The sequence below is a fragment of the Heterocephalus glaber genome, unplaced genomic scaffold (assembly GCF_053883595.1).
Source record: "Heterocephalus glaber isolate CG9 unplaced genomic scaffold, H.glaber_assembly_v1.0 deba00001509, whole genome shotgun sequence".
Taxonomy (NCBI): domain Eukaryota; kingdom Metazoa; phylum Chordata; class Mammalia; order Rodentia; family Bathyergidae; genus Heterocephalus; species Heterocephalus glaber.
Window position 1 is genome coordinate 45,231,088 of NW_028258325.1, and position 13,954 is coordinate 45,245,041.

At 39.2% G+C, this 13,954-nt stretch overlaps 1 protein-coding gene and 1 pseudogene across 3 annotated transcripts in view; one reads left to right on the plus strand and one right to left on the minus strand.

Moving 5' to 3' along the window:
* The first annotated feature begins 17 nt into the window (after nt 1-17).
* The window catches only part of Tmem165 (transmembrane protein 165), a 48,694-nt gene continuing 34,757 nt past the window's right edge, over nt 18-13,954 (plus strand). For all 3 annotated transcript variants that reach the window (XR_015441368.1, XM_087187677.1, XM_021262333.2), the window contains exon 1: nt 18-400. Coding sequence is in view for 2 of the 3 variants with exons in the window: in XM_087187677.1 (XP_087043803.1) it covers nt 107-400 (294 nt within the window). In the remaining variant the exon portion in view is untranslated. The remainder of the gene's footprint in view (nt 401-13,954) is intronic.
* LOC147825155 (U2 spliceosomal RNA) lies at nt 10,867-11,042 on the minus strand (annotated as a pseudogene).

A 13,954-nucleotide genomic window follows, 5' to 3' on the forward strand; every position in this document is an offset into this window, starting at 1 on the left:
TGAAGAGTGGCGCTTTCGGACCGGGCCTGCCCCCAGCCTGTCGCCTGCTCTCGCGCCTCCCGCATGGTGCGGGCTGCTAGCTGAGCGGCAGCGGCGGCGGCGAGGCATGACGGACGCGCCGCTAGGCGTCCAGGCTTCCCGTCGCCGGCACTTCCTCCCGCGGCGCCCGTGCGAGGCCGGCGAGGCCGGAGGGATGGCGGCCGCGGCCCGGGGAAGCTGCCGCTTCTCGGCGCCCCGGCTGCTTTTGCTCCTGCTGGTTGCGCTGCTCTGGGCTCCGGCAGAGGTCCGGGCCGGCCCGGACGAAGACCTTAGCCACCGGAACAACGACCTACCGGCGCCCGCCCAGCAGCTGCAGGCTCAGCCCGCGGCTGTGCAGGGGCCCGAGCCGGCCCGGGCCGAGGTGAGCAGGCCGGGCCGGGCCGGCACGCGGGGGATGGGGCGCGCGGCTGCGGAGCCGGCTGCTCCGGGTACCGGGATCTGGGCGCCGGCTGGGGGAGGGGAGCCGCCCCTAAGCTCCGGAGGAAGGCGGCCGGCTGCACCCGGTTCCCAGCGAGGCCTGGCCTTGCGGAACTTCTTAGGGGAAGGGGGAGAAGGAAGGGAGGGCCCAGTAGGGAGCCTGCTGTGAACCTTTCTGATCTCGCGGACCAGGATGCTGCTGGGGAATCGGGCCTCTTAGTGATCTACAATGTCAAACTGGAAACGCTGGAAACACTCATCCCAAGTAGAAAGTTTCTAGCACTGGGCAGCTAGGAGACTTTCTTTTCTTCTTCATTCTCTTAAGGATAATCACATCGACCGTTTCATTGGTGAAACAGCTTATTCAGAAACAGCTTACTCAAATTCAGCTTGGCACGGCTTGTTTTTTTGCCAAATACAATATATGTGTATTATGATCCGTGACTCTCCCTATTTTAAGACATGCTTTGGCTTGCTGGAAGCAGCCTTTATGAACGCAGAGGAGGAATCAGTTTTTGACAGTACAGAGTGCTGCAGCCGTCTGGAATGCAAAAACTGAATTTATAAGTATATTTTGTTTGATCTTCAGTAAACAGATATAAATTAACTTTTTAATCTGTGTTAATAGAGTCCATCCTTTCTTAGTCTCTTGGCGTTCTCTCTGTTTCCAATTTCGACTCCTGAATTCTGGACTTTAGTCTCCTAGTAGGGGTCAGTCTGGCATTAACCCCCCACCTCCACCCCTGTTTACATCGTCTTATCTTCACATAAGTAATCTTACTGAACATTTAATTCCGTCTTCTTAGAAACCTTGGAATTGACCCTGCCTACTAATTTCAGTCCAACCTTCTTAATAGGATGGTTATTTAGGTTTCTTAATGATCTGGCCTCAGTTAACCCCCAGGCCTTTTAGCAAATACTACCTCTCTCACATTCTACACTTTTTTTTTTTTAAAGCCTGCTTCATTCGGACGTGGTGGCCTATGTCAGTGATCCCAGAACCCTGGGAGCTTGAGGCAAGTTCTATCCCAGCCTGGGGAGTTTATCAATGTAGCAAGACGCTGCTTTGGGCTGGGGTTGTAGCTCAGTTCTAATGCCCCATGTTCCATCCCCAGCCTGAAAAAAAAAGTGCTTCTAGAACTCTCTGTGATATGCCATGTGCTCTCTTGTCTCTCCCAGACAAAAAACTTTCAAGAAAGAAAGCCTCAGCTTGAAGCCTGTGGTCAGGACTCTTTCTACTTTCAAGGACTGGCAGATACCTACTCTTTGGGGGAGCTTTCCTTAAAATTTCCTGGTTTAAAGTAATTTCTCTTTCTTCTGACTAATGTGGATTTTCATTTGTTCACATTATTGTCTATTACTTTGGCCTTTCCAGTTTTTTTGTTGGTATTTTTTTTTTCTTTATGTAAGTACCAGAGGATGGCCATTTCACACAGCAAGAACTGAGAGAGCTGTCCAGAATGTAGTAATTGATGTTGAGAAATAATGAGATTCTCCTTATTGGAAATACTCAGGAACAAGTTGAATAATTGGCCATCTATGAGAAGGTTTAAAATTATCATGAAGTAAAGATTCTGTGATCTGATTTTCTCACAACAGCAGTTGAAGCAGGTAGAGCAGGTGCCATTTCCTGTTCTTGGATGAGGAAACCCTTTAGGAAAGAGTGATGGTTTAATGTCCCAGAGCTGCAAGCTAGTTCCAAGCAGAACTAAAATTAGAATCCACCCTGCTCAGTCTTACCAAGTGCTCTTAGCACTCATTGTGTTATTCTCTTTTAACCTATTTAATTTAATGGTTAATTGGGAAGTGCTGATACAGGGCTTTGATCTAGATGCCTACCTTTCCCTGTCTCCCTTTCATGAGGGTATTTTTGTTTGTTTTAAATTTCTGTCTGTGTTTATACTTATAGTCGGCTGCTTCGTATTTTCCTAATATGTGCATCTATTTTATCTGCTACCACTATTTTTTAGTGTCCTGAGAATATGATTGGTTATATCTTACTCATTTTTGTCTCTTCTGTACGGAGTTTGCCTATTCTTGCCCTTTATTAATTTTCTCAGTAAAATTGAAGTATTTGCATGTCTTTTTTTTTTTTTTTTTGGTACCAGGGATCGAACTCGAATCCTCACGCTTGCGCAGCAGGCGGCGAAACCACTGAGCTAAATCCCCAGCCCTGCATGTCATTTTTATCAGTTACTAGGCACCTGTATGGAAAAACTGGCTATTTACATGAATCAACTGGGATTCCACTAACCCATTAATAGCCTGGTGTTGGTTTAGAAAATTTAGTTTCAACTGATTATGTAGTTAATTCTAGGGCTCTTATAAAATTAAAAAAAAAAAGATCAGAAGAAGCATTTGAACTCAAGAGTAACAAATGTCCTGTGATAACAGAAATGTGTAGTGCAAATCAGGTCAGAGGTGTACAAGAAACGTGAGTCACTTACCGTGATAGAAGCCAGGGTCTCTAGTCCACAGTGAGGAGCAGTGGAAAGGGGCCTTCCTATTCGCTTCCCCTCTGTGCACCCTATCTCTCCCAGCTGGAGGTCAGGCCTGGGGCTGCCATTGAGACAGCCCTTCTAGTCTCCCTGTTTCAGCTGACCTGCTCCACACATCCACTTCTGAAATTGAACTCAAATCCTGATTCATTTATTCTTGGTGTTCATCGTCTAGCTCATTATCTTTTAACTCAGTATGAGAACTGAATTTTAAAACAATAACTCTTTTTGGGTTAAGTAACTTTGCATGTGAGAGATTGATGGTCGTGTAACCTTCAAGCATTTCACTGAAATTTTATGTTGTGATTTTTTTTTCTTATTGTGATACTGGAGATTGAACCCAAGGCAAGTCGAGCTACATTCTTAGCTCTTTGAGATAGACTGTCACTAAGTTGCTCAAATTGGTCTCAAACTTGCAATCCTCCTGCCTCAGCCTCCTGAGGAACTGGGATTAAAGGCATGTGCCATAGTGCCCAGCTTTTATGTTGCAATTTTTAAGACAGAAATAGTGGTATGTATAACTGTTAATAGTAGCTATAGCTATTAATAACCCTCTTTAGGAAGCTAGGAAAAATCTAAGCATGTAAAGTAAATGCCATAATGGTAGAGTTTGTCCAGTGACTACATCTAATTGGTCTTAAGGATCCTTATCGTTAAAACTAGGTCCAAATGGAAGGGGCATATACAGTATAATGTTTTTTTCTTTAATATTTTCATATCTTCTTGGTGGTTCTTTTGAGCTGGAAATTTATTCTAATCTCTTATAGCAGAATGTTATCATTAAAGTGTTGTATTTTCACATAACCTTTTAATACAACTCATTTTTTACTTTACACTACTACAGCATTTTTTAAGATCTTTTAAAAGGGTGGGATTTAAATTTAGCCTTTTGATGGCACTGTGGCATCAGGTGGAAGATACATTATGAATAAGTAGGTGTATCTTCTAGAGATGCTTTAAAGTGAAGTGGCTGAACTTTTAAAATAGGGCTTTCTAGGGGCCAGGGATTTAGCTCAGTGGTTCCACTGCCTGCCTTACAAGTGCAAGATCCCGAGTTTGATCCCCGGTACCAAAAAAAATAGGGCTTTCTAAGGAACTCTTCTCCATTGTTGGTGGGAGTGCAGACTGGTGCAACCACTGTGGAAATCAGTATGGAGATACCTCAAAGAACTAGGGCTAGAGGTCCCATTTGACCCAGCTATTCCCCTGCTGGGTATCTTCCCCAAAGAATTAAAAGAATCATACCACAGTGATATATGTGCACCCATGTTTATAGCGGCACAGTTTGTAATAGCTAAAGCTTGGAAACAGCCCAAGTGCCCATCAACTGGAAACTGGATAAAGAAGATGTGTTTTTTAATAAAATGAAGTACTACTCAGCCATAAAGAGTGAGAAACTAGAGACATTTATAGCTAAGTGGATGCATACTGAGGCCATACTCAAGTGAAATAAATAGGACACACGTGTAAATTGAATAGTTTCTCTAGTGTGAGAAACTGAAAGTGTAAATAAGGATTAGAATGATGATACGAATAATTGATAATTTGAAATAGGAAGAAAAGATCCAAAGGGGTAGGGGTGGTAGGAGTGGAAGGGGAAAGGAAAGAAGGGAAAGGAAAAACTATGAGAAAAGAAAAAAATGGCAATGAAGTCTATGTTAAATAGGGAAGGGTGGATGGGGTGAAGGGTGCACAGGTAATGGGGAAAAAATAACCAAAATACATCATGTACAGGTACAAGCACCCAATGAGAAATGTAAATGTATTGTATACCTAAAATGTACCAATAAAAGAATTTAAGGAAAAAAAATGATTACAAAAAAATATATAGGGCCTTCTATATTGGGAGTGCTTTTTCTCTATAGTTGGGTTAAAAAAAAGTTGGAGGAATCGACTGAGAACTTTTTTAATCACAAATAAATTCCAGTGTACAAACTCATTTAAAAGTGCTTTTGATCTCTTGGATCCTTTCTTTTATTCATTTTATGTTTCTAGTGACACTTATTACTATTTTTCTTTTCTTATTCCTTCCTCAGGCAGAGTATGCAAGACGCATAGTTCTTTTTAGTTGAGAAAGCTGCTAGATTTAATAAAATTTACAATGTACTACATGTTATAGAAGTTCAAAAAACTCTTCTGGTTGCCTAGCACTGTTGATAGAGCCACAAAATCCTGTTACCTGACCTAGTACAGGTTCTTGCTTTCATATTTTTATACTGTTTCTTGGCATTTCTCTTATGTTTTTTTTTTTTGTTTTTTTTTGTTGTTTTTTTTTTAGTACCAGGGATTGAACTCAGGTCCTTGTGCTTGCAAGGCAGGCGGCGGAACCACTGAGCTAAATCCCCAGCCCTCTTACTATCTTTTAACTATGATAGTGCCTTCCACAGAATTTTTCTTTTTTCTTTGGTACTGGGGATTGAACTTGGGTCCTTGTGCTTGCGCAGCAGGTGGTGAAACCACTGAGCTAAATCCCCGGCCCTACCACAAAATTTTTAAGCAGCAAGCTTGAGGCCATCCTGGAATTCATAGTGTGATCCTGTCTGAAACAAAAAAACTACAGAATGTTAATATTCATAAAAATAAAACTGGTAAACTTTCATTAAAAGTATTTTATAAAAAATGTAATTGTTAAATATATATTGTAATATAAATTAACAAATAACAATAAAACTAAAGTATGATTCTAAAAACTAAATTATTCACAAATAAAAATGCATAATAGTGAAAATCTATACTGAATGTTATTTAATTTTAATGCAGTCTTTTGAAAGCAGGTTTATGGCATCGTTGTTTTAAGTTCCACACATTTACAACCTCTGGAAAAGCTTTTCCAGGCCTTATATCAGTAGTGTTGACATAGTTCTGGAGTTGTAAGCTGTTTCCTCTGACTCCTTTGTCTTCAAATACTCTCACCTTTTAGTTGATAAATTATTTAGTCAAGTAACTTTTCCCCCTTTGTTTTATTATTTTTATTTTTTAATAGACATATAAGTGAATATATTTGGGGCACTGTGGTAATGTTATTTCCATACTGTATACATTGTGTAGTCAGGGTATTTAGCATACCCATCATCTCAAACATTTACTATTTCTTTGTGTTGAGAACATTCAAAATCTTCTAGCTTATTTTGAAATCCACAGTAAACGATGTTAATCGTAGTCATCCTCCTCAACATGGGAACTTTTTCCTCCTGTCTGACATTATCTTTTTTTTTTCCCCAGATTTTACTTTTTTTTATAATACATGTTTGCAGTACATAGTGATCACATTCCTCATAGGGAGTTGGTACAGTACATGACATCTGAATTCTTTTATCCTCTTCCCCACCTCTCCCTAACCCTTCCACCTTTTGGTCTCCTTCCTATTTGCCAAAGATCTATCTTCCTATTTCCTATTATTTTTTATTTTGCTCTTTATATTTTGATTCCTCATAAGAAATCATGTGATGGGCTGGGGATTTAGCCCAGTGGTTCCGGCCCTTGCCGTGCAAGCGCAAGGTCCTGAGTTCGATCCCCGGTACCAAAAAAAAAGAAAAGAAACCATGTGATATTTAAGCTTGTGTGTCTGATTTATTTCACTTAACATTATGGTCTCAACATCCATTTTCCTACAAATGACTCAAGTTTATCCTTCAGTCTTTTTCTTGGTACCAGGCTGTAGATTGAAGTGTTTCCTCTAGTTTCATCATATGTAGATGGAGATTCTGATGCAGGCGTCTGTCAGTATCAGTACAGTTAGATTTGTATTCATTTGAACTCTAGAGCCAGAGTAGGAATTATTTGTTGTCTTTTTTTTTCTCTTGGGGACTGTGAAAGTGTAAAAGAATACTTTCTAAATGAGGATACACACGCACATATATATGTGTATGTAGACATATATGTATATTTCCACACATACATAAAATTTTCTAGTTTGGAACTAAAATTTTTTATTCTTTTTTTGGTACCAGGGATTGAACTCAGGTCCTTGTGCTTGCAAGGCAAGCAACGGAACCACTGAGCTAAATCCCTGGCCCCTGGAACTAAAATTTTAACTTTCAGTAGAAAGTTCTCTTCAGCAAGTTTTCTTTTTAAATTACAAATTGTTTATCCTGTTAGCAAGATGTTATTTGTATTTCAAGGTAGAAGTAAAATCTTTTTTTTTCTTTTTTTTTGGTACCAAGGATCGAACTTGGGTCCTTGCTCTTGTGAAGAAGTAAAATCTTGATATGTAGATGAAATGATCGTCTACAGAGAAAATACTAAGAAATCTCTAGGAGCCCCTACAATTTGTATTTGAATTTAGCAGGATTAGAAAACACAAGGTATATATAAAAATTCAGGTCTATGTATACTTGTTATAAATGAAGAATTGGATATTGAAATTTAAAAGTTATGTAGGAGTACAAAGGACCTAGAACAGTAAAAAGAAAAAAAAACTGTTGGAAGACATTTAGTACCTAATTTTAAGACTTCTTCTAAAGCTATAGTAATCAAGGCAGTACTGGTATAAGGAAAGACGTATAGATCATTGGCATAAAACAGAGAATCTAGAAATAGAACCACACATATTATGGTCCTTAAATACTGAAGTAGTGGTGTTTGTACCAAGAAACACACTAGTATCTTCTTACTGTGGTATAAACATTGTAACTGAATGGTGGAATACCAAAATTGGAATTGCACTCCTTGCATCTGACCCTCCTATGTGCATCTGAATATTTGCTTCTGTGCTCATACTTTCTGCCTTCTTTACTTTTGGACAAAACTTACCTTCCTATATGTCCTATGTGTCAATATTCCTGTTTGCCTCTGACCTCTAGTATTTATATTCTCCAGTATATTTGTTCTTTCACTTTCTATTGTTTCTTTCCTGCGTGCTTACACATGTTCACAGGTTTCTCCTATTTTAGCGGGGAGAAGCCATTCATTTAATTCTACTTGACTGCATTAGTTTCTGTTCTTCAGTTTTAAACCAAACTTCTAACTAGGGGATTAGCTTTACTGGAGCAGAAAATATCTTCAGTAAATACAATCTAGTTAAGAGAATAGGATGCATAGTATTTTAGTAGTTTGAAATTCTACAAACAACATTTTATATGTGAGGTGTCCTGAAGCATCTTCACCAAAATATTCACTAGTTTCTACAAATCCCCCCCCACCCCGTTATTGGGGATCGAACCCCCCGCCTTGCAATGAGTTAAGTCTCTGGGTCTTTTTATTTTGAGATAAGGTCTCACTGAGTCACTTAGTTGCCCAGGCTGGGCTTGAACTTGCCATCCTCCTCACCTAGAGTGAGATTATAGCTGTGCACTACCACACCAGACTATATCCACTTTCTTGTTCAGACTTTTTAGCACTAATGTGCTTTTTTAAATTTTATGTTAAGGTATTTGTGTAAGAAGATGAGTATATGTTTTTACTGTGGATATTTAAAAAACTATCCACTAGGTTCATACATAGTTAGGATTGCAAAGACATAATTATTTAAATATTTCTCTTTAGATTTGACATACAGTATTTAGTAAGGTGTGAAGTCTCCAGATGATTCAAGAGACAGAGATTTGGGACATGATTAGATTAGAATTTCCATATTTGAAATAGAAGATATTGTGGTTTTGTACTCAGATCCCTAAAGGACTATCATATCAAGATGATAATAGCAATACTGTGGGACACCTCCCTTTTTGGGAACAGAGAAATGGTTTAACTATAATATTACCTCCAAAGGGTTAAAATGGAGCCCAGCTCAAAGCAACAGAGAGGTACCCAGGAATAAGAAATGAAAAGACAAGTCCATGGTGACAGGTGGGAGCCAGATAAAAAAGGCTGGGGGAACTAACAGAGTGAGAGGTTTGCTCTTAGAGTGTGAATGGGAGTCAGGTTTGGTGATACCATGAACTTTGAGAGGACTACAGGACATTGAATGAGACAGCTGTCTTGTGTTGAGCTGAATAAAAAACAGCCTATGTGTACTTCTTGCTTGTGAACAACCTGAAGACATAGGTAATTCAAGATGAGTATTGTAAGTCCTGCTTCTTTTCTATTTTGGGTGAAAAACAGCTCTCTGGCTTTATAAGGCTCATTTTTTGAGTTTTATCTCTGCCTTCTCCATGGGAAATCTACTTGAAATGATGTGGCAGATTTAGGCTGTGGCAACCAGGTACATACCTTGAGACTGTCCTATCCTAATCTTCCGTGATCCACTTCTGATGACCTTTTGGTAACCTTCATTTGAAATGCTTCTTGTCACCCCACATTAAGCTTACCTAAAATCAGATTCTTTTATTTTTATTCCTCTTTCTCACATACTTTAGGTGTACTAATATTTCTGTCAATTTGGGAAAAATCCTCACCGCTGTTCTTGATTGCCCCTCTTCCCTTTTAAAGGCCTATTGATTTTTTTTTCCATCAGGTGCATAAATTTTCCTTCTCTAATTTGTTCAGCATTGGTCTCAGATTACTGACCTTAGTAGTCAAGGAGCTGGTATTTACCATTCTCTGCCTTGTTAATAATCACAGTGCCTTAATTACATTTATGTGTCATATCAGAAACTTGAAGGGCTTCCCCTTTGACTCTTAAGTTAGTCTATAAATATATAGGATTTTCATTCTGGGCCCAGTTCATATATCCCAACCAGTCATCCAATGGTTTGCTCACTGATCTCAGAATATGCCTGGAATCTGGCAGTCAAGGAAAGGAGGTGAATGCATGTACTCTGCTGCACTGTCATGTTGCTGAGTCCCCCTCATCAATACTTTCCAGAGCAGTGTATCTTCTGGTTGGACCTGCCTAAGGCCAGCAAGCACCTACCAGGAATTGATCTGAAGCTGGAGTAAGAGGTTGGGATGAGAGGTTTTTGAAGTGGTGTACAGCAGTTAACTGTGGCTGGATGCATGATTAAAAAAATTCCCAAAGGTACAGAAGAATGCAGAGAGGTATCTCTCTTCTCTGCCATTGTATTTCAGGGGTCACAAACTATAGTTTACCACTGACTGCCTTCGTGTGTGTGTGTGTGTGTATGTGTGTGTGTGTGTGGTACTGGGGATTGAAGTCTAGTGATCTATTACTGACCTACACCCCCAGACCTTTTTAATTTTGCGGGGAGGGGAGTATTGGGCATCAAACTCGGGACTTTGCGCTTGCAAAGCAGAGCAGCCGGCGAAACCACTGAGCTAAATCCCGGCCCCCTTTTCATTTTTTATTTCAAGAAGAATTGAAGGGAGAGGAAGGGAATGGGGGAAAAAAAAGAATCAAGATATATTATGTACAGGTACAAATTCCCTGTGATGAATGTGATCATTACGTATATTAAAAGGGTACCAATAAAATTAAAAACAAAACAAAACCAGAAGAGCCCCTAGGCTTCCCTGCAAGGAAACGATAAATGTGTAAGAAGCTAGAAATGTTAACTACCTGGATTTGATCATCACTGTGTACATGTGCACAGTTGTCACACTGTATCTCATATATATAGTGATTTGTGTCAATTAAACTTCAAAAAAAAAAAAAGGCCTGGGTCTTAAGTTTCTCAAAATGGCAACCTTGCAATCCTCCTTCCTCAACCTCCTGAATAGGCATGTGCCACCACACCCAGCTCCCTGTGTTTTGTAAAATTTTATTGGAGCAGAGCCATACTTATTTAAATATTACCTACAGCTGCCCTCAACTCACTACTCTTTTTTTTTTTTTTGGTACCCGAGATCGAACTTGGGTCCTTGTGCTTGCAAGGCAGGCGGCAGAACCACTGAGCTAAATCCCCGGTTCCAGCTGCCCTCAAGTTACAGCAGCATACTTGGGTAATTATTACAGAAAGTATATGACCCTTGAAGCTTCTCATATTTTATTATTTAAGAAAATGTTTGCTGACCCCTTTTTAGTCATTTTGGTTCCTTCCCTCAAAGTGTCCACTGATACTTGTTTCTTGAGAATTTGCAGTTGTACATTTACAGTGGTGTACATTCTGTATTATACCGACCTATCCCTCCTGCCTAAGTACATGTAACTACACATACAATTATATTTTTAACTTAAAATGTCTATTTTATATTAGTATCTATAGAACATTTTTACTACACTTAATCTTAGCCAAAAGGCCGAGAAGCGATATATATAGAACATTTGTATTCTTTTACCTCCATATTTAATAATTTATTATAATTATAAATAGTAGATAACAATAAGTTATTAATTATAATAACTATTATAATTTTACTGTACTGGGGATTGAACGCAGGAACCTTCACACTGATCTGCATCCCAAACTGTTTTTTGAGACAGGATGTTGCTAAATTGCCTAGGTCGGGCTTGAACTTGCAGTCCTGCCCCTCTCCCAGAGGGCTGGATTAAAGGTGTGTGTCATCACGCTGGGATATATTAAGCTTAAAATGGAAACTGCCCTGACTCATTGCCCATAGTATGCATTTACTTTTATTTTAGAAGGGTAGATCACACTAAGGCCTAGAATTACTGGGATAGGCCTTGCTCGAGCTCTCCTTGAGTTAGATCTTGAGGAATCTGGATGAATTAGGGGGATTATGAAAAGGAGAGAAGGGGTAGTCTGGGTGACTGTGGCTTGTGGTTAGCAGAAATAGCCTGTTTTCAGGCAGTACCGCCTAGTATGTATACACGAAACAAGTGTAGGAGTAGATACACAGAATTTGAAAACAGTATGAAAAAAAGAATGTTAAGCTATTTCATTACTGATTTTGATATAATTTGCCTATAATTTAAAAAGTAGTATTTTGAGATGTGTTGGGTTAAAGTATTATTAAAAACACTTATACTGTTTTTCCTTTTTTTTTTTTTTGCAGTACTGGGGATTGTACCCAGGCCTTCAAATGTAGTAGGCAAGTGTCTGAGCTTTTTCCCTAGTCCTGGCTCCCTTCCCCTCTTTAAATTTTGAGACAGGATCTTACATGATCTTTTTGCTTCTCCCTCTCAGTGCTGGAATTGCAGTTGTGTGTCACCACACCTGGGTGTTTTTACTTTCTTAAATGCGCTGTCAGAAAATGTAAAGATACATTATGTGGCTTGTTTTTGTGACTTGCTTTATTTTTCATTAAACAGTGCTACTCCGGCTTATCCGTGAGGATATGAGATTCATTTTGAAAACTTGTGTATAATTAAGTAGGAAGTGTTGCATAGTTAACCAGCAGTTGTAAAAAGATCCTTGCAGTTTCTTAAACAGTGATATGATATTGAATTGGTTTTAGGAAGATTAGTAAGCTGGTCATGTGTAGTGCTATGAAAACTGGGTGCTTACTGTGTACTAGACACCATCCTAAGGCCTTTTACTCAATTTAAGCATCACAACAATCCTAAGAGGTATGGTTATCTCTTGTACATCAACTTGAATCACAGAAGTTGATTCACCTTAGTGGCCCAAGATCACAGTAATTCTTGGATAGGAACCCAGGCAATCTAATTCCAGAGCCTACAAATTTAAACACACTACCTTGTCACTGAGTAAGTGGAGTAGACAGAGGCAATTTTTGCATGTTGTGAGCAGTAAATAAATGGTAATTGATTATTTTCTGACGGGTTAACATGTTAGGACAGAGCCATAATTCATATATCCCTGCTGGGTGGCTTGAGCCACCTGTGGTACTTACATGACTGTCCCATTGGGTGATTTTTAAAATTAATTTTATTAGTATTAATTAGTAAAAACATCAGCAAAAGTGATTAGATCCATTTGTATTACCAGTGATATAGACCACTTGATGGGACAGTCATGCATGTATTATCTGTGGTTCAAGCTTACAGGAATGTGTTAATATTTTAGTTTAAAAACAAAATCTATCTTCACAGTACCCTGATATTTTGTCTTCAGTTCTTATCACCATGGTTGGTTAAGAGTAAGAGTTTTGCTCTCCAGGACTGACTATAAATTGAATTTTCTTGTGCTCTCAATTAAGGAGGGCTTTAAGAATATGTAGCTTTTTTGTTTTATTTTTCATACTCTCCAGGCAAGTTTTATTTTGTCTTATGTGTTTGACAGGGAAACAGAGACTAATGTGGCCAAAGTTTTATGATTGGAAGTTATAAAATCATGAAAATATGTAGTTTTGATCACTACTGTGATTTGATTTAAAAAGTAAACATTTACATTTTGAGCTTGGGGCTGATTGATTATAAATGGTATATATTCAGCCCTAAGATTTTTCTTGGATTTCAGATCCTGAATCTTAACAATGTTTCTTAACAAAGTTCCTTTATGTAAGTTTATCCAGAATGTATTAAAGTAGCCTAGTTGAAAACTTTTGTCTTCAGGATGCTTCGTGCTTGTAGGCTACTGGAAGAGAAAGGAGTTAGGATGTAAAGAACATCAGCACAGCTAGAAACAAAATGGTGATGGTAGCTCTGGGGCCCCTTGACACTGCTGCTAGAGCAGGAGCCAGCTGCCAAGATTGTCTCAGTTACATTTCCTCTGTAGCTCAGAAGTGAGTGATGTGTACATTTTTCTAATCTCTACTCTGTTATTTTGAAGTCAAGGTTGTTTCATTTGTTGAAGAATGACCTACCTGCACCGTACACATTTAGGATTTTACTCTTCTCTCTGACATCTCTGACTGGGCTTTTGTAACACATATTACTTCTTTTTAACTCTGTCCAAAGTAAAATGGCTTGTTTGTAAGCATCTTTTTCTTTATCTCCTAGGCTTCTGGAGATTTGTAGGCCTTAATTAAAGATGAGCTTTTGATGCTTAGAAGTGACTTATCTAGCCAGTGATTTTTCTTGACCTGGGAACTGTTAACATCTCAGCTAGGTAATTCTTCATTGTGGGTGGCATTGTAGATGTTCAGCAATATTTCTACCCACCAAATGCCAGTAGTTTGCCAGGGATTTAGCTCAGTGGTTTCACCGCCTGCTGCGCAAGCGCAAGGACCTGAGTTCGATTCCCCAGTACCAAATGCCAGTAGTTTCCCCTTTAGTTGTAAAAACTAAAAATGTGCCCAAACATCACCACATGCCCCCTGGGGAGACACAGTTGCCATGGTTGAGAGCATTGTATAGC